This window comes from Balaenoptera acutorostrata, chromosome 2, assembly GCF_949987535.1.
Source record: "Balaenoptera acutorostrata chromosome 2, mBalAcu1.1, whole genome shotgun sequence".
Classification (NCBI taxonomy): domain Eukaryota; kingdom Metazoa; phylum Chordata; class Mammalia; order Artiodactyla; family Balaenopteridae; genus Balaenoptera; species Balaenoptera acutorostrata.
The window spans coordinates 168,646,684-168,667,363 of NC_080065.1; the positions used below are offsets into that span (position 1 = coordinate 168,646,684).

Sequence of the window (20,680 nt, forward strand, 5' to 3'; positions counted from 1 at the left end):
AAACAATAGCAAAAATCAATAAAACTAAAAGCTGATTCTTTGAGAAGATAAACAAAATAGATAAACTATTAGCCAGACTCATCAAGAAAAAAAGGGAGAAGACTCAAATCAATAGAATTAGAAATGAAAAAGAAGTAACAACTGACACTGCAGAAATACAAAGGATCATGAGAGATTACTACAAGCAACTATATGCCAATAAAACATACAACCTCGAAGAAATGGATGAATTCTTAGAAAAGCACAATCTTCTGAGACTGAACCAGCAAGAAATAGAAAATATAAACAGACTAATCACAAGCACTGAAATTGAGACTGTGATGAAAAATCTTCCAGCAAACAAAAGCCTAGGACCAGATGGCTTCACAGGGGAAATTCTATCAAACATTTAGAGAAGAGCTAACAGCTATCTTTCTCAAACTTTTCCAAAATATAGCAGAGGGAGGAACACTCCCAAACTCATTCTACAAGGCCACCATCACCCTGATACCAAAACCAGAAAAAGATGTCACAGAAAAAGAAAACTACAGGCCAATATCACTGATGAACATAGAGGCAAATATCCTCAACAAAACACTAGCAAACAGAATCCAACAGCACATTAGAAGGATCGTACACCATGATCAAGTGGGGTTAATCCCAGGAATGCAAGGATTCTTCAATATATGCAAATCAATCAGTGTGATAAACCATATTAACAAATTGAAGGAGAAAAACCATATGATCATCTCAATAGATGCAGAAAAAGCTTTCAACAAAATTCAACACCCATTTATGATAAAAAAAAAACCTCCAGAAAGTAGGCATAGAGGGAACTTACCTCAACATAATAAAGGCCATATATGACAAACCCCAGCCAACATCATTCTCAATGGTGAAAAATTGAAACCATTTCCTCTAAGATCAGGAACAAGACAAGGTTGTCCACTCTCACCACTATTATTCAACATAGTTTTGGAAGTTTTAGCCATGGTAATCAGAGAAGAAAAGAAATAAAAGGAATCCAAATTGGAAAAGAAGAAGTAAAACTGTCACTGTTTGCAGATGACATGATACTATACACTGAACAGCCTAAAGATGCCACCTGGAAACTGCTAGAGCTAATCAATGAATTTGGTAAAATAGCAGGATACAAAATTAATGTACAGAAATCTCTTGCATTCCTGTACACTAACAACAAAAAATCAGAAAGATAAATTAAGGAAACACTCTCATTTACCACTGCAATAAAAAGAATAAAATACCTAGGAATAAACCTACTTAAGGAAGCAAAAGACCTGTATGCAGAAAACTGTAAGACACTGATGAAAGAAATCAAAGACGATACAAAGAGATGGAAAGATATACCATGTTCTTGGATTGGAATAATCAACATTGTGAAAATGACTATGCTACCCAAAGCAATCTACAGATTCAGTGCAATCCCTATCAAATTATCAATGGCATTTTTCAGAGAACTAGAACAAAGAATTTTACAATTTGTATGGAAACACAAAAGCCCCCGAATAGCCAAAGCAATCTTGAGAAAGTAAAACGGAGCTGGAGGAATCAGGCTCCCTGACTTCAGACTATACTATAAATCTACAGTGATCAAGAAAGTATGGTACTGGCACAAAAACGGAAATATAGATCAATGGAACAGGATAGAAAACCCAGAGATAAACCCACGCACATATGGTCAACTAATCTATGACAAAGGAAGCAAGAATATACAATGGAGAAAAGACAGCCTCTTCAATAAGTGGTGATGGGAAAACTGGATAGCTACATGTAAAAGAATGAAATTAGAACAGTTCCTAACACCATACACAAAAATAAACTCAAAATGGATTAAAGACCTAAATGTAAGGCTAGACACTACAAAATTCTTGAGGAAAACATAGGCACAACACTATATGACATAAATCACAGCAAGATCTTTTTTGACCCACCTCCTAGAGTAATGGAAGTAAAATAAAAAATAAACAAATGGGACCTTATGAAACTTAAAAGCTTTTGCACAGCAAAGGAAACCATAAAGAAGGCAAAAAGGCAACCCTCAGAAATGGGAGAAAATATTTGCAAACGAAGCAACTGACAAAGGATTAATCTCCAAAATATACAAGGAGCTCAGGCAGCTCAATATAAAAAACACAAACAACCCAGTCCAAAAATCGGCAGAAGACCTAAATAGACATTTCTCCAAAGAAGACATACAGATTCCCAACAAACACATGAAAAGATGCTCAACATCACTAATCATTAGAGAAATGCAAGTCAAAGCCACAATGAAGTATCACCTCACACCAGTCAGAGTGGCCATCATCAAAAAATCTACAAACAATAAATGCTGGAGAGGGTGTGGAGAACCCTCCTGCACTGTTGGTGGGAATGTAAATTGATACAGCCACTATGGAGAACAGTATGGAGGTTCCTTAAAAAACTAAAAATAGAACTACCATATGACCCAGCAATCCCACTACTGGGCATATACCTTGAGAAAACCATAATTCAAAAAGAGTCATGTACCACAATATTCATTATAGCTCTATTTACAATAGCCAGGACATGGAAGCAAACTAAATAAATGTCCATCGACAGACGAATGGATAAAGAAGATGTGGCACATACATACAATGGAATATAACTCAGCCATAAAAAGGAATGAAATTGAGTTATTTGTAATGAGGTAGATGGACCTAGAGACTGTCACACAGAGTGAAGTAAGTCAGAAAGAGAAAAACAAATACCAGATGCTAACACACATATATGGAATCTAAAAAATGGTACTTATGAACCTAGTGGCAGGGAAGGAATAAAGACGCAGACATAGAGAATGGACCTGAGGACACGGGAGGGAAGGGGAAGCTGGGACGAAGTGAGAGAGTAGCATTAACATACATACACTACCAAATGTAAAATGGATGGCTAGTGGGAAGTTGTTGCATAGCACAGGGAGATCAGCTCGATGCTTTGTGATGACCTAGAGGGGTGGGATAGGGAGGGTGGGAGGGAGGCTCAAGAGGGAGGGGATATTGTGATATATGTATACATATAGCTGATTTGCTTTGTGTGTTGTACAGCAGAAACTAACACAACATTTTAAAGTAACTATAGCCCAATAAAGACATTAAAAAACAAACCAACAAAAAAAACAGAGCACCAAAAACATGAACCAAAAACTGACAGAAGTGAAGGAAGAAGTAATAGTTAAACATTAATACTTGGAGACTTTAATATCCCATTTCAACAACAGAACAACCAGGCAGAATATAAACAGGGAAAGAGAAGACTTGAACAACACTATAAACAAATTAGACCTAACAGATATTGGTAAAACAATTCCCCCAACAACACAGATTATATAATCTCTAGGGCACATGAAAAATTCTCAAGGATAGATCACGTATAAGACAAAAAGAAACAAACAAAAACAAAAACAGAAAACCCTCAATAAATTAAAAGTATTGAAGTAATACGATGTACATTATCCAACCACAATGGAATGAAATTAAAAATCAATAACAAGAATATGGAAAACTCACAAATATGTGGATATTAAACTACACACTCCTAAAAAAATCAATGGGTCAAAGAACAATTCAAAAGAGATATTAGAAAGTACTTCGAGATAAATATTTGTGTTTCAAAGTATACCATCAAAAAATGAAAAGTTAACTCACACAATGGGAGAAAATAATTGTAAATCATATATCTGACACAGAACTAGTATCTGGAACATACAGAGAACTCACAACTCAATAATAAGACAAATAATCCAATTAAGAATGGGCAAAGATGGACTGTTTTTGTTCTTTTTGATGGTAAAATAAATTGAATAAGTAAATTAATTCATTAATAAATAATGTCTTCATTTTCTGATATAATCTTTTTAAACAAACAAAGGATTTTCAAAAATAAATTTATGTATTTTTATTTATTATTTTTGGCTGTGTTGGGTCTTCGTTGCTGCCCATGGGCTTTCTCTAGTTGTGGCGAGCAGGGGCTACTGTTTGTTGTGGTGCATGGGCTTCTCACTGCGGTGGTTTCTCTTGTTGCAGAGCATGGGATCTAGGCACGTGGGCTTCAGTAGTTGTGGCTTGTGGGCTCTAGAGTGCAGGCTCAGTAGTTGTGGCACACAGGATTAGTTGCTCCGCCGTATGTGGGATCTTCCTGGACCAGGGTTCGAACCCGTGTCCCCTGCATTGGCAGGCAGATTCTTGACCACTGCACCACCAGGGAAGTCCCAGGAACCAATATATTATTTTTTTTAATGTAAATGACTGCTTATATTTATTTATTTATTTATGACTGTGTTGAGTCTTCGTTTCTGTGCGAGGGCTTTCTCTAGTTGCAGCAAGTGGGGACCACTCTTCATTGAGGTGTGCGGGCCTCTCACAATCGCGGCCTCTCTTGTTGTGGGGCACAGGCTCCAGACGCGCAGGCTCAGTAATTGTGGCTCACGGGCCCAGTTGCTCCATGGCATGTGGGATCTTCCCAGACCAGGGCTCGAACCCGTGTCCCCTGCATTGGCAGGTAGATTCTCAACCACTGTGCCACCAGGGAAGCCCCAGGAACCAATATTTTTAAACAGGACTGAGGAGACTAACTTTAAGTTCATAGATATTCTCTATCCACTCAGTTCTGTTCTTGAGCCCATACAGTGAATTTTTAAAATTTCTGTTACTGCATGTTTTCAGTTCTAAAATTTCCATTTGTTTCTTTTTTATCTTTTCTACTTCTTTGCTGAGACTTAAATTTCTTTGATAAGGCTCTATTTTTTGTTTCAAACATTTTTGAAATTTCTCATCGAAGTATTTTTATGATGGCTGCTATAAAAATCTTTGTTACATTATTCTAACATCTCTGTCACCTAATTGTTGATGTTTACTAATTGTCTTTTTCATTCAAGTGATCTTCCTGGTTCTTGGTATGATGAAAGTCTTTTGTTGAATCCTGGAAAATTTGGGTATTATGTTATGAAACTCTGGATCTTATTTGAATCTTTTGCTTCAGCTGACTTGCTTTGATACTGCTACAGCAAAGATGGCATTATGAAGTTCCACCTCATAATGGCGATGTGGGGTAGAAGTTCAGCTTTCCCATTTGGCCTCCCTAGACACCCAAGGAGTTAAGGGTCTCCTTTTTATTCCTTGATGAGGGTAGGACTTCTAGTTCCTCACTAAGCCTTCACTGATATCACTCTGGTTGAGACAGATAAGAGTGCCTTGTTTGCTCCCTACTTGGCCTCCAATGGCACTATGGGGTGGGAGTGTGGCCTCATCACTGTTGGGTAGTGGTAAAAATTCTGCCCCTACACTAGGCCCCCTCTGATACCACCCCAGCAGGGAGAGGATGCGATGCTCTTACTACTGAGTGGAAGGGAGGGGGGTGTCCCAGTTCCCCATGTAGTGTCCACTATTATTGCTGGGAACAGAGGTTGTTTATTACCACCAGGCATGAATGAATGTCCTAGCTCTTGGCCTTTTCTGGCACCACCAGGAAAGTTTTATGGCCCCTCTTTACAGTCTTATAAGGGTGGAAGCCTAGGCTCTCCACTCAGCCTTTGCTGGTGTGTGTAGTGATGGGACCAGTTTTTTCCGTGTTGTTTGTCTGGAGTAGAGTGGTTATTACCTAAGAGTTTTCTGTCTTGCTAGGGCACCCCTTTCCTGGTCCTTTGGCTAATGAAAGTAGGCTTTGTTGGGGTTTTGTAAATTTTTTGTGTGTCTATGTCTCTTGCTGTTTCTGGGTTCCTGCTTCTTCAGCTCTACATTTGGGATATATGAGGCAAAAACAACTACCGTATCACTGGTCCTGAGGTTCTTAGCTGGCCTATATGCTTCTCTCCATTTTTCAGAATCTCATGATTGTTTTAAATATAATAAAGAGGGGTTTTAAATGTACTTAGTGGGAAAATAGCAAAAAGTATATATCTGCCTACTCCATCTTCCTAGAACAATTTAATTTTTAGATTGAAAATTTTAGTTTGTAATATATAACTTGATTATTTTATCCAACAATATATGCTAATATTGTTACCAACTAATGATGTTTCTACCCCCAAAATACGTAAGATGAACATTTAAAAATTTGAGTTAATCTATACCATTAGGAACCGTAAAGCAGTATATGAAAAAACACAGTGGAATTTCTAGGTTTGAAAAGGCCAGGGACTATGTAACTTGAACCAGAATGGGGGCAGGAAAACACACAGGTCTCTTGACTTTTTGTCCAATGCTCTCATTGAAAGTTCTCTCTCTCAAACAAAACAAAACAAAAAAACTTTAAAAATTGTTCTTGAAAGTTGTATTCCTTAAACAACTGTTTTTATAACCTGAAGCATACTGACTTACAATACTAACTGAAATTATATGCTCTCATTTTGAACGCATAACTGCACCTTAATTAAAAAGAAAATAACACTGTCACCTTGAAGAATTTTAGCATCTGTGGTATTTGTCAATTTGTGCAGGACAATTGTCAGGCATCAAGAGCAGAGATAGCCTCTGTTTTTGTTTTTGTTTTTTTATCTTCTCACTAAACATTTCTCACAGACTGTCCCAAACTCCTATTCTCAAGAATCCATCCTTCAGCCAGTTTCTCAAGCCAGAAACTTTGAACCTTCTGCCCCATCAGTCTTCCTAAACCAGGTTTCACATTGGCCATTTGCTCCTCAGAAATATACTCTGATTTAATATATAAGGATCATATCCAAACTCCTGTACTCTCAGATAGCATTTAAAGTTTCTAATAACGTAACTCTAGCTTTCATTTCCAATATTATTTTTTTCTTTTATCCTATCAGGAATCCTCCACATCAGCAAGGCTTGTTTACCTACTGGTCTCTATAGATGCGACATACACTCTCCTTCTGAGCCTTTTGCTCCTGTGGTACTCTTGTCCTTGTCATCCCCTTCCTCTCTCTAGGTATTATGATTCCATCCATCCTTCAGATTTGGATGATAAAAAAATTTGCTCTGAGTTCTTAAACACATCTTGGTCACTTCATCAAGCTTCTACTTATTAAGAAACCTGATCTTATAAACACATACAACGTAAATGATGATGTATCATGACCAGGTAGAATTTATTTCAGGAACGCAACATCGGTTAGCATAAAAATTCAGTCCATATAATTACCTATTAAAAGTGTGAAGAGAACAATTATGATTATTCCACTAAATGCAGAAAATAAAAATGGCAAAATACTACTCCCATTTATCATAAAAACTCACAGCACACTGGGAATACAGGGGTATGTTTCTATTCTGATAACAGATATCCACAGACAAATTAAAGGTAACATCATTAAATGGTGAAAAATGAATGTTATCATTCATATTCAACATTGTACTGGCTTGTATATAGTACTATAGTGTAAGAAGAAAATTTTAAATGTATTACAACTAGAAAAGAAAAATAAAACGGTCATTATTTACAGATGATCATTGTGTTTGCAGAAAATTCCAAAGAATCTACAAACAAGCTATTAGAAAAAGTCAATTTAGCAAGGTTATTGGCTATAAGGTCAATATATAAAAATCAATTGTATTTCTATGTACTAGTAACAAATAATTGGAAAATGAAGTTTAAAAAATACTACTTACAAGCGTACAGTGAGGACATCATGTCCTCTTATGCTTCCTTTCCATTGCACAAACTTTTCCCCTATGTGAATGTCTTTCCATCTACCTCCACACACTTCCTGAACTCCTATAGTCCTTTCCAGTCTTTGTTCAGACTTATCACTCTTTTAAAGCATTCTTTCTTATCCTAAGTACTTTTTAAACTTTAATTTACCAGCAAATTCTTTTCTTAAAAAAAAAAAAGTAACACAGATATCAAACATATAGAATAAAAGTGGAGCTTTCTTACTGAAACAGGAGTATAGAGTGAACTCAGAGGCATGACTTCCTAAAAAGTCTCCAAAACACAGATTGAAACTCATTAACATTTTTAAGCACCCAAAGATCCAAAAATCGCTACTATAGTCAACATCTTAAAAGTAAAATCTTTCCCCGGCTTTACAGAAAATAAGGTCAGCAGATAGAAATTCCTTCACCTCCAAATTAAACAGAAATTTATCTGCATTCCTATCTTTCTGTAGGCTTTCTCTCCAGCCTAAGATAAATTCTTCCACCTATGCTCTAATTCTTTCATAATCTCTCAGAAAATATGTTCCACACAATGATCTCTTCATTAGTTCATCTTCAACATGTGTATACATTGCCTCAATTATTAACACAGAAATGCTAAGTAATTTTCTCCCTTCTAAATGCAACCCTCTTTTCTTCCCTTCATTTAAACTTCTTGAAACATAGTGTAAAACAGCCCACTAGTTCTCATCTTCTAACCTAGAATAATGTGGCTTCTGTTCACCCTAATTAACAGAAATTGCTCTTGCCAAGGTCTCCAACATTCTAGCTACCAATTCCAATTTACTCTGTTTTGTGATCTGTGGCACCCGACACTACGGAGATTCAGTTCTCCTTTGGGCTCAGTAACATCACTCTTCTGGCTTTTCTCCTACCTCTAGGGCCATTCCATTTCATCTTAGTTAAATTCCTTTTCCTCCACCAACTCCTTATTTACTGATGTTTTTGTGGGGTTTATCCATGATCCCTGCTTCTCCTTCTAACCTGTACACTCTGCTGGCCAAGTTCACATACTGAGGTTTTGACTACCGTGTATTTTAATTACTCTGAATTCTAGTCTTCTGACTCTAGTCTTCTAGGCTTGTCTGTTCAGCTGTCTTCAACCTCCTAGATTCAGTCTCCACACCTTATTGCCAGAACAATTTCCCTTATATAAAACCTTTCATTGGTTCTAGAAATTTCAGAATCAAGTTCTTTAGGATGGCAGTTAAGACCTTCAGTTCTGCTTTCTTCTCAAGCTTCAACCTGTCATTCTCACAACAGATGTTCTACAAACGTGTCATGCTGTCACCCACCTTTACCTTTGCTTATGTGGCTCCCTCCCGTTGAAGCACTCATCTCACTCTCTGGAGAATTCCCATTATTCTTCCAAAACTGGGCTCAGGCATGACTGTCCCTGGTCCTTTCGGGCTCCCTTCGTTAGGACCATTCCTTCTTTCTGCATCCTGCACAAATCTCTACAGCATTTGTGTTCTGTAACATAGTATCATTGTATCATCTATTTCTCTGTGAAAACTACTCTAACACATGGTAATTTACTTACTTTGTTACCTCTTCAACCCCCTCCTTTTGCCCCTCAGTTCATGACTTTTTTTTTTTTTTTTTTTTTTAGTTCATGACTTCTTGAAGGCCTGTTCTTTTCTCCTGAACAATTTCCAGTGCCTGGGATAATACCTGGCTCAGGGGTTAAACAAACATTTACTGAGTAAACTGGTTTTTAAAAGGTTTAGAATTCTTTCCCTTCTTTTATTTTCCTTTGGAGTCTGAGATTTTTAAAAACTAGAAAACCTCAAGTGGGGAAAACATGCTTTTATTTCATGAAATTGATCCCTTTTTAAGACTTTGCCACAGGTGATAGGTTCTTAGGATTTCTTCTGCAGCGAACTAAAAAAAATAGCTTTAACTTTAAAGTGATTACCTAATCAAAGTATATTTTTCCTACTTAAATTAGCACGCTGTATAGAACATAGCAAGTACAGTTATAGAATAAATGACTTCAATACAACAAAGAAAAATAATTCTGAAAACAAAATTAGAAATTGCATAAAAAATTTGGGAAACAGGTATAGTTTGGAAGTAACTAGAAAAATAAAGGAGGAAGAGAACAGAGGATTTTTTTGTTTTTGTTTTGCCTCTTTTTTGATGAAAACCATGCACAGTTTGACAACAGTTTAGGAAAAGGCAAGTTCCAGACTGAGGTAGTTTGCAGTTTATTTTTATCTATTATTTGGTCCTTGGCTCTATAAATGCATATATTTTAAGATTTTGTTTGCTATTAAAATGTTAGTTGTAATAAATATGCTATTAGCTTATACAGTTGGTTTCTAATGAGAAATCCAGCACCCCTGCACCCAGATTTTTCTGTTTATGTTGCATAAAGTGTATAATGCTGTATAAAGAGAAAAACCTTACCTTTTATCTTACAAATGGCCAAAATCAATATTTTGTTGTTTATTTGTCTCAGGATATTTAAAAAAGTGACTGACAGGTGTGAAAGTATCCCATGTATTTATTACACAGTCAAGGTTTATCCTTAGACTTTAATAACTGTGAGGACTAAATTAAAATAGAAGTTTTATCATATTCATTACATTTACTAAATCATTCTCAAGTATGTATACAGTTGTCCCTCAGTATCCATGGGGGACTGTTTCTAGGACCCCCCCACAGATACCAAAATCTGAGGATGATCAAGTCCCTTATATAAGATGGTGTAGAATTTGCATATAACCTATGTACATCCTCTCATGTACTTTAAATCATCTCTAAATTACTTGTAATACCTAATACAATGCAAATGCCATGAAAATAGTTGCCAGTGTGTGGCAAATTCAAATTTTGCTTTTTGGAACTTTCTGGAATTCTTTTTCTGAATATTTAAAATTTGCAGTTATTTGAATCAGTGGATGTGGAACCCAGAGATAAGCAGGGCCAACTGTATTCTAATGAGCTTTGGTTTAAGGATTTCACACATGCAAATCCACTTTGAAGGGGTTCTCTTCAATGTGAATTTTATAATGGTTAGTAAGGGACGACCTCTGGCTGAAGAGTTTCCCACATGCATTACATTCATAGGGTTTCTCTCCAGTATGAATTCTTTGATGCGCAATAAGTGATGAGCTCTGCCTAAAAGTTTTCCCACATGTATTACATGCAAAGGGTTTTTCTCCTGTATGAATTCTTTGATGTTGAATAAGAGCTGCACTTTGGCCAAAGGACATCCCACATTCCAGACACTGATACGGTTTCTCTCCTGTATGAATTCTCTGGTGATTACTAAGGGATGAGTTACACCTGAATGTTTTCCCACATTCATTACATTTATAGGGTCTTTCTCCAGTATGCATTCTCTGATGCTGAATGAGAGCTGAACTTTGTCTGAAGGCTTTCCCACACACTTTACACTTACATGGTTTCTCTCCAGTATGAATTCGCTCATGAATAATGAGTGTCGAGTGGGAACTTAAGGCTTTACCACATTCATTACAATTATACAGTTTCTCTCCAGTATGAATTATTCGGTGTCTATTAAGTCGTGAAATAGAAGTGAAACCTTTTCCACATTCATTACATCTATAAGGCTTTTCTCCAGTGTGAATTCTTTCATGTTGAATAAGAGATGCACTCTGACTAAAGGCTCTCCCACATTCACTACATTTAAAAGGTTTCTCTCCTGTATGAATTCTCTGATGATAACGAAGAGATGAACTAGACTTAAAGGTGTTGCCACATTCATTACATAAATAGGACTTCTTTCTGAGATGAATTCTCTGACATCCAGAAGGGGATGTGCTACAACTGGATGCCTTCCTTCCTGGGTTATATTTGTGGGGATTTTCTCGAGCGTGGATTTTTTGATGTATAAAAAGGGTAGACCTTCTGCTGAAGGATTTACCACATTCTTTACATCTATAGGATTTTTCCACAGTATGGGTTCTTAGGTGTTTACAAAGGGATGCACTATGGCTGAAGGCTTTTCCACATTCTTTACATATATAGGGTCTCTCTCCAGTATGAGTTCTTTGATGTTGAATAAGAGCTGAACTTTGGCTGAAGGCTTTCAAACATTCTTTACATTTAAATAATTTCTCTCCAGTATGGTTTTTGTGATGTTTACGAAGGGATGAATTGTGAATGAAGGCTTTCTCACAAATGTTACATTTATAGCGTTTTTCTGCTGTCTTGATTTTTGGTTGGTTAACTAAATTTGAATCCTGCCTTAAGCTATTTCTTTGTATTTCATATTTTGAGGGTGTTTTTTCTCTAGGAATCTTCTGTTGCTTAACAAACACTGATTTCAGGCTGAAATTCTGGCCAAAGTCATTATTTTTATGGCTTCTTTCTACAGTGAGGATCTTTGTATGGGTGACTGAAATTATTTGTAAACTTTCATTTTTGTCCTTCTGTTTCTTTATTCTGTCTTCATATATGCAGGGTTTTTCTGATATGAAGTTCCAGGGTTCATTTTTTTTGAGTCTTTTCCTTACTGGACCCCAAAATGATGCGTCTTGAGTTTGAGTTGACTTTGTGGTTTTAGGACTGCTCTTACATCCTGAAAAAAACAAAAAAAGAAAGAAATTGCCAATGATTCACATGATTAGCTGAGACTAAATGTGTAGAAGGACTAAATAGTAATGATATCTAAATAAGGCATTGCTTTCTGGCTAAAAGAAACTAGCAAGAGGAAAAAATAGGAAAGTAACAGTGCTACCGTATAAAATAATAATGGATGAGAGCTGGAGTACTAGGGTGAATAAAACAAAGATGCTCATTTAAAGAAGGTGAGAGTATACACATTACCAGGAGAATGGAGAGAAGGCATCAGAGGAGGAGTATGAATTGGGAAATGCAGTGTAGTATCCAAAGCCTATGACAGACTCATACATTATCTCCCTGACATCACTCTCATTTCTGTAATTATTTCTAATCTTGAATGTCTTCCCTACTTTTCCTACATGTCAAACTTCTCTGTAGCCTTCAGATTCAGTTCCAGTGTTAAGCTCCTCTTTGCACCCTTTCCTGACTCTGAGCTCCAACAATCTATTCCCCTTATTATACCACTTAACCACAGTATATTATAATATGTACCTAAGGGAAAAAATTATGAGTGTATCTAGAGATAATGAGAAAACCTTAAAAAAATTCAGCACCATTAATAAAAATATTCAAGAAAACAGGAATTGAGGGATGCTTCCTCAACAAGATAAATACGTATACTTTAGTCCTAAAGCCAGTATCTTATTTAATGAAGAAACTCTAGAGACAGTTCCACTATGATCAAGAACAAGGCAAGGATGCCCATTACTTTCACTTCTATTCAACATTGTACTAGATGTATCAACCAATACAAGTACACAAGCAAAATCAATTAGAGGCATAAGGATGAGTAAAGAGGAAATAAAACTATCTCTTTTTGCTGATGATATAATACTATAGCTGAAATTAAACCTCGGAGAATCAATGATAAACCTTGATCAGTGACATGCCAGGATATAAAATTAACACACTAAAATCAATAACCTTCATTTATACAAAGATTTAGGGCAATGAATTCACAAGAAATATGAGAAACTTATATGAGAAAAAATTTAAAACAGTCTTAAAAAAAATTTTTTTTAATGATTTTTTTATTGTTGTTGTGGACCAATTTTAAAGTCTTTATTGAATTTGTTACAATACTGCTTCTGTTTTATGTTTTGGTTTTTTGGCCCCGAGGCATGTGGGATCTTAGCTCCCTGACCAGGGATCAAACCCGCACCCCTTGCATTGGAAGGTGAAGTCTTAACCACTGGACTGCCAGGGAAGTCCTTAGAACAGTCTTGAATGACATTAAAGTTACCTGAAAAACCTCTCCTATTCTTGGATAAAACACTTCAATGTTGTAAAAATATAAGGATTAAAAATATATATATATAAAAATATTTTAAATCCTGCTGTAATTAACAACATAACTTTACAACTTAAGGAACTAGAAAAAGAACAAACTAAACCCAAAGCTAGCTGAAGGAAGAAATAATAAAGACAAGAGCCTACATACATAAAACAGAAAATAGAAAAACATTAGAGAAAAAAATCAACAAATCCAAAATCAGTTATTTGTAAAGATCTACAAAATTGACAAACCTTTAGTGAGACTGACTAAAAATAAAAGAGAGAAGACACAAAGTACTAAAATCAGAAATGCAAGTTGGCAACATTACCACGGAGTCAAAAGAAATAAAAAGGATTATAAGGAAAAACCATGGATAACTGTATGACAAAAAATTGGATAGCCTAGATGATATGGACAAATTCCTAGAAACACAAAACTTACCCAAACTGAATTATGAAGTAGAAAATCTGAACAGACATATAACTAGTAAAACAACTGAACCAGTAATCAAAGCATCCCAGTAGTAAAAATGCTCTGTACCAGATAGTTTTACTGTCTATCAAATATTAAAGATGAACTAACACCACTCCTTCTGAAACTCTTCCAAAAAACTAAAGAGGAGGCAATATTTCCTAACTTATTCTATGAGGCCAGCATCGCCCTGATAATAAAGCCAGACAAAAACCCTATAAGAATAGAAAACTAAAGACCAATATTCCTTATGAATATTGATTTTAAAATCCTCAATAAAGTACTAGGCAAAGAGAATTTAGAATATTAGAATGATTATACACCATGAGATTTATCCTTGAAATGCAAGAATGGTTCAACATATGAAAACCAATTAAAGCAACACATCACATTAACAGAAAGAAGACACAAAATCACATGATCATCTCAAGTGATGTAGAAAAAAGCATCTGACAAAATTCAAAATTCAACACCTTTTCATGATTAAAAACAAAATACTCAATAAACTGGGACTGGAGGGAAAATACCCCAACACAATAAAGACCATCCTTAAAGAACCCATAGTTAACATCATACTCAATGGTTAAAGACTATAATCTTTTCCTCTGAGATCAGGAACAAGATAAGGGTGCCCACTTTTACCACTTCAACCCAACATAGTATTGGAATTTCTAGCCAGAGCAATCAGGCAAGAAAAATAAATAAAAGATATCTAAATTGGAAAGGAAAAAGTAAAATGATCTCAGTCACAGATGACATGATCTTTTTTAAAAATTTATTTTATTAAAGTATAGTTGATTTACAATGTTGGGTTCATTTCTGCTGTACAGCAAAGTGATTTGAGTTACACATACATACATTCTTTTCATATTCTTTTCCATTATTTATGGTTTATCACAGGATATTGAATATAGTTCCCTGTGCTATACAGTAGGATCTTGTTTATTCATTCTATATATAATAGTTTGCAACAGATGACAACAGATAATCTTATATGTAGAAAATGTGAAAGTTCCACAAAAAAACTGTTAGAACTAATACACAAATTCAGCAAAGTAGCAGGATAAAAAATCAACACAAAAACTGTTGTGTTTTTATCCTCCAACAATGAACAAGCCAAAACAGAAATACAGGAAAGGATTTCATTTACGATAGCATCAAAAAGAATAAAATACTTAGGAATTAACTCAAAGGAGGTAAAAGATTTGTACACTGAAAACTACAAACACTGCAGAAAGTAAAGAAGACATAGGTAAATGGACAAACATCAGGTATTTGCAGATTGTAAGATTTAATATTGATAAGATGGCAATACTACCTAAAGTGATCTAGAGGTTAAATGCAAGCCCTATCAATATTCCAATGCCGTTTTTTTTTTTGCAGAAATAGTAAAACCCATCTTAAAATTTATATGGAATCTCAAGGGACCCTGAAAATCCAAAATAATCTTGAAAAAGAAGAACAAAGTTGGAGTACTCATACTTACTGATTTCAAAACTTATACAAAGTTACAGTAATCAAAGCATTGTGGTACTGGCATAAAGATGAACATATAGACCAACAGAATAGAATAGGAAGTCTAGAAATAAACCTTCACATATATGGGCAAATGATTTTTGACAAGGGTGCCAAGACTATTCAATGGGGAAAAGACAGTCTTTTCAACAAATAGTGCTGGGAAAGCTGGATATACACTTGCAAAAAAAATGAAGCTGGACCCTTTACCTAACACCATACACAAAAATTAACTCAAAATGAATACATGACTTAAATGTAAGATCTAAAACTATAAAATTCTTAGACGAAAACATAGGGGTAAAAGCTTCATGACTTAGGATTTAGCAATGATTTCTGGGATAGGATACCAAAAGCACAGGAAACAAAGGAAAAAAATAGACAAATAATTGGATTTCATCAAAATTAAAAGCTTCTGGGGGAATTCCCTGGCAGTCCAGTGGTTAGGACTCGGCACTCTCACTGCCAGGGCCAGGGTTTTATCCCTGGTCAGGGAACTAAGATCCTGCAAGCTGAGCAGTGTGGCCAAAAAAAGAGAAAAATTAAAAAAATATAAATAAAACCTTCTGTACATCAAAGAACACTATCAGCAGAATAAAAAGGTAACCTACAGAACAGCAAAAAATGTTTTCTAATTATGTATCTGATAAAGGGTTAATATCCAGAATATATAAAGAATTCCTACAACTCAACAATAAGAAAACAAACAATCCAATTCAAAAATGAGCCAAGGACTTGAATAGACATTTCTCTATAGAAGACATACCAATGGCCAATAAGCACATGAAAAGATGTTCAACATGTCAGGAAATAAAAATTCAAAGCACAATATTCCACTTCACGTCTGTTAATATGGCTAATATATATGTGTATGTGTATATTTTATATACATGTGTATGTATGTGTGTGTATACACACAGAAAATAACAAATGTTGGCAAGGATGTGGAGAAACTGGAACCCTTGTGCACTGCTGTTGGGAATGTAAAATAATATAGCCACAGTGCACAACAATATGGCAGTTCTTCAAAAAGTTAAGCAGAGAATTACCATGGGATTCAGTAATTCCATTCCTACAGATATACCCAAAAGAACAGAAAGCAAAGACTCAAAGAGATATTTGTATACCCATGATCATAATAGCATTATTCACAATAGCCAAAAGGTGGAAACAACCCAACTGTCCATTGACAGATGAATGGATAAACAAAAAGTAGTATATACATATAATGATTATTCAGCTTTCCAGAGAAATGAAATTCTGATAGATGCTACAACATGGATGAACCTTGAAGACATCATGCAGCGTGAAATAAGCCAGACACAAAATGACAAGTGTTATATGACTCCAATTCTGAGGATTCTAGAACAGTCAAATGCAGAGACAGAAAGTAGAACAGTGATTACCAGAGGCTGGGGAGAAAAGCAGATGGAGAATTATTATTTAATGGGTAGAGAGTTTCAGTAAGGGATTATAAAAAACTTCTCCAGATGGATAATGATAATGGCTACAACACTGTGAATGTACTTAATGGCACCAAAGTGTATACTTAGAAATAGTTAAAATGGTAAATTTTACATTACTTTTACTTTACCACAATAAAAAAAATAATTAGGGGACAATAAAATGTTTTGTCGAGAATTTGGGTAAATTGGAACCTACATACATAGCTGATGGGAATGTAAAATAGTAAATACACCTGCTCTGGGAAACAGTTTGGTAGTTACTTAAAAAGTTAAACATAGCCTAAAAATATGACTCAGTAATTTCATCCTAAGTATACACCCATGAGAAATGAAACATCTGTCAAAATAAAAACTTTTACACAAATGGTCATAGCAGCATTATTCGTAATAACCAAAAATGGAAACTCAAATGTCCATCAACAGATGAATGGATAAACAAAAGGTGATATATCCATACAATGGAATATTAGTTATCCATAAAAAGGAATGAGGTACTGATACATATTACAACATGAATGAATCTTGAAAATATGCTAAGTAAAAGAAGCCAGATAGAAAGAGCTACATATTATATGATTCCACTTACATGAAATGTCCAGAATAGTCAAATCCATAAAGACAGAAAGTAGATTAGGAGTTCCCAGGGGTTAGGAGGATGCAGGAATGTGGAGTGATTGCTAATTGGTACAGGATTTCTTTCTGGGGTAATGAAAATGTTCTAAAATTAGTGGCAATGGTTGAAGATCTTTGTGAACATACTTAAAACCGTTAAACTGTACACTTTAAAAGCATGAACTTTATAGTCTGTGAATTATACCTCAACACAGTTGTTTAAAAAAGAGAGAGAAAAAAAGCAACAATTCCCAGCATCATAGCCCTGTATGCTCCTGATCCTCACCTCCCCAGGTAAAAGGCTCTGTGATGAGCAATGGTAGACTGAAAAAAAATGCCAGAAGAAGGAAGAACTCTAGCAAAGAGCCTGAAGAAGAGCTGAAGTGACCACCAGAAAGATTAATCCCACTTTGAATTGAAAAATATGAAAAAAATAACCAAGAAGATCGGAACAGGAGCACAGGAAACATAAAGTAAAGCTTAATTTAAATTCCCAGCTCACAAAACTAGAAAAACTAAGTAAATGGAAAGAAAGCCATGGAAGAAAAAAGTAAGGATAAAAACAGGAATTAATAATGAAGAGAATAGATATCTCTATTCAAATCTATGAAAACCTATATGAAACAGATAATTCCCTAGAGAAATGTAGGTTACCAAAACTGACCCCATTACAATTAGAAAGCTGGGACAGACCAATTATCATTGAAAAAATTAAGTTATTAAAGAGCAATCCTATAAAAAAAAGCACTGGAGAATTCTACCAAACCTTGAAGGACCAGATAGTCCCAAGGCTCTATAAATTATGCCAGTGCATTTAAAAGAAAGGAAAAGTTCCTAGTTCCTTTTATGAAGGAAATATAATATGGAAAAAAAACAGATAATAATACAAAGAAAGAAAACTACATAACAGTGTCAGTTATCAATATCAATGCAAACATTCTAAGAAAATTATCTTTAGCAAACAGATTCCAACACCGCATTATTCCAGGAATGCAAGCAAAGTTGCTTCAATATTATTAAATCCATTAATATCATATAGTTTCCTCTTCTACCCTGTGGGTTATGACCAGAAATCATCTCCTACTCACTATAAATTCCTCAATATGGCACTCAAATTACAATTTTTGTTTTACTAATCTTCTTTAAACACAGTTTTTTAATCTTTTTGAACAATGTCAAATACTCTTAGTTGATATACACACATCTTTTAAACTCATATTAGAAATTGCATTATAGAATAGTTGGGTTGTGGGGAGGTTTCAGGACCAATCCAAGCAGGGAAACAGGTAGGCATTATTGAGGTAGTGTATGGAAGTGTCAAAATATAAGATGAAGCCAAAAGTTGTGAGCTAGGAAAAGCCAGTATGTGCCTCAAGCAAGAGGCAATAATGAATTGCATGCAATTCTGAAAAGTCAAGGGTCAGTAATATGGACACTCAAGGACAGAAGGAGGTAAAGGAGGGCTAACAATGATAATAGTAAAAAACTGAATTCAATTAAAATTTTATTAAGGCCATAATTCAATGATTTCAGTTAGAATGATATTTATATGGTTCACTGAACTATAAAAGATAGCACAGTTTTAGTTTACAAAAAGTTAAATTTCAATAGGTAAGTTTTAAAGTAATGTTGGAACTAAAATGGAAAATAAAATATCCTGTAAATAAATCTCTGGCTCTGTTTTCTAAAGGAGCTCTAAACAATATCATCCCACCAGTACATGTGTGTTATAGTCTTCAAGATTTTGATCTCTAACACTAAAATGAGTGAGGACTCCTTAGAAGGATGGCTATTTCCTTTATGGCCTATGAGAGGTACAAAATATGTGTGAGATTTCTTTGTATGGGCTCTGGAAGGTGGTACACGGTGAGTGTGGGACATACTGATATTAGTAGAAAGCAAGGATGCTAACAAAATTTATAAGGTTAGTAAGATAAGCATTAAATTCATTAGCATGTTTGCCTATCGTGGTGTGGGGTGAGATAGGGAATAGGGAAGAGAATGGAGTAGAAATATAAGAATGAAAAAATGGGCCTTGTAGACATGAGTGTAAAAAATGTGCTATTAAACAGAGTATGGCTAACTCAATCCTCTGCCCTTGAGATTCAAAAATATATAATATATATACACAAACATATACGTGTGTGTGTGTGTGTGTGTGTGTGTGTAGGGCTGTGTCAAGGGACATAGGGACCTGCTTTAAAAGAGTTCCTGATGACTAAGTCGACAAGCTGTATCAAAAATACTACAACATAAAAAGGCATGAGTTCATAATGATAATAGAAAGAAAAAAAAATTATTAATTTAAAAAAAGGGAACTATAACTAGATTGATATTTTTGAGAAAATTATTATTCAGTTTTAAGTATGTTATCAAGATTGACAGATGACTACCCACACATAAAGACTTGTATATTCATCATTAATAAAAAGTTTGAAGGAAAAAAAAACAGCTTCAAAAATCTTAAAGGAATAGTGTCAAGGACACTCACTTTATATGCCAAATTATAAAGGTGTAGACTATTACAAAGCATTAAAAAAACATATCAAGACATTCCATTCAGATAAGAGGCCCTATCAGTCAGCATGGATGAAAAAAGGTCATGATCTGCAAGATAGGATGACAATCTTGTAAGCCTAGCTACAAGGCACTGTATCAGTTCTACTCATCCCAACTCTACCATAAAGTGCCAACACCAGAGTCCTAAATTCATACAAAGAAGAGCCTTGGACCATGCCCCTGAAGCAAAGAAGAGCCTTGGACCATGGCCCTCCTAAGTATTCCTTATGACCAGCTTAGGGTTTTCTTCTTTTTATTTTGGTTTTAGCAAGGCCTACAAATCTATCTCCTGAAGTGCAGATCAAACATTGGTCTATCTTAGACCAAACCTGAGCTACCTCATGAACAAGTCAGAAGTTTATAGAGACCAAAATGATCTTGCTTATCTCTCCTCTGCCAGGGGGCAGAAGGTCTAACAAATGACAAACAGCTGTCATCTGTGCATGGTCACCGCCCTGACTAGTTCCTGTCATTAGGTCTAGATTCTCTCTCCTTGGCTCTTAAGACTCTGAGATTCTATCTTCAACCTTCTTCTTTCCCTAGTTGATTTT

At 35.2% G+C, this 20,680-nt stretch overlaps 1 protein-coding gene across 4 annotated transcripts in view; it reads right to left on the reverse strand.

The window, feature by feature from the left end:
* Nucleotides 1–10,125: 10,125 nt before the first annotated feature.
* LOC103017400 (zinc finger protein 354B) overlaps nucleotides 10,126–20,680 on the reverse strand; it is a 29,673-nt gene continuing 19,118 nt past the window's right edge. For all 4 annotated transcript variants that reach the window (XM_007169881.2, XM_007169882.2, XM_007169880.2 and 1 more), the window contains one exon: nucleotides 10,126–12,186. In XM_007169881.2, the coding sequence (XP_007169943.2) occupies nucleotides 10,601–12,186 (1,586 nt within the window). In that variant the 3' untranslated portion in view covers nucleotides 10,126–10,600. The remainder of the gene's footprint in view (nucleotides 12,187–20,680) is intronic.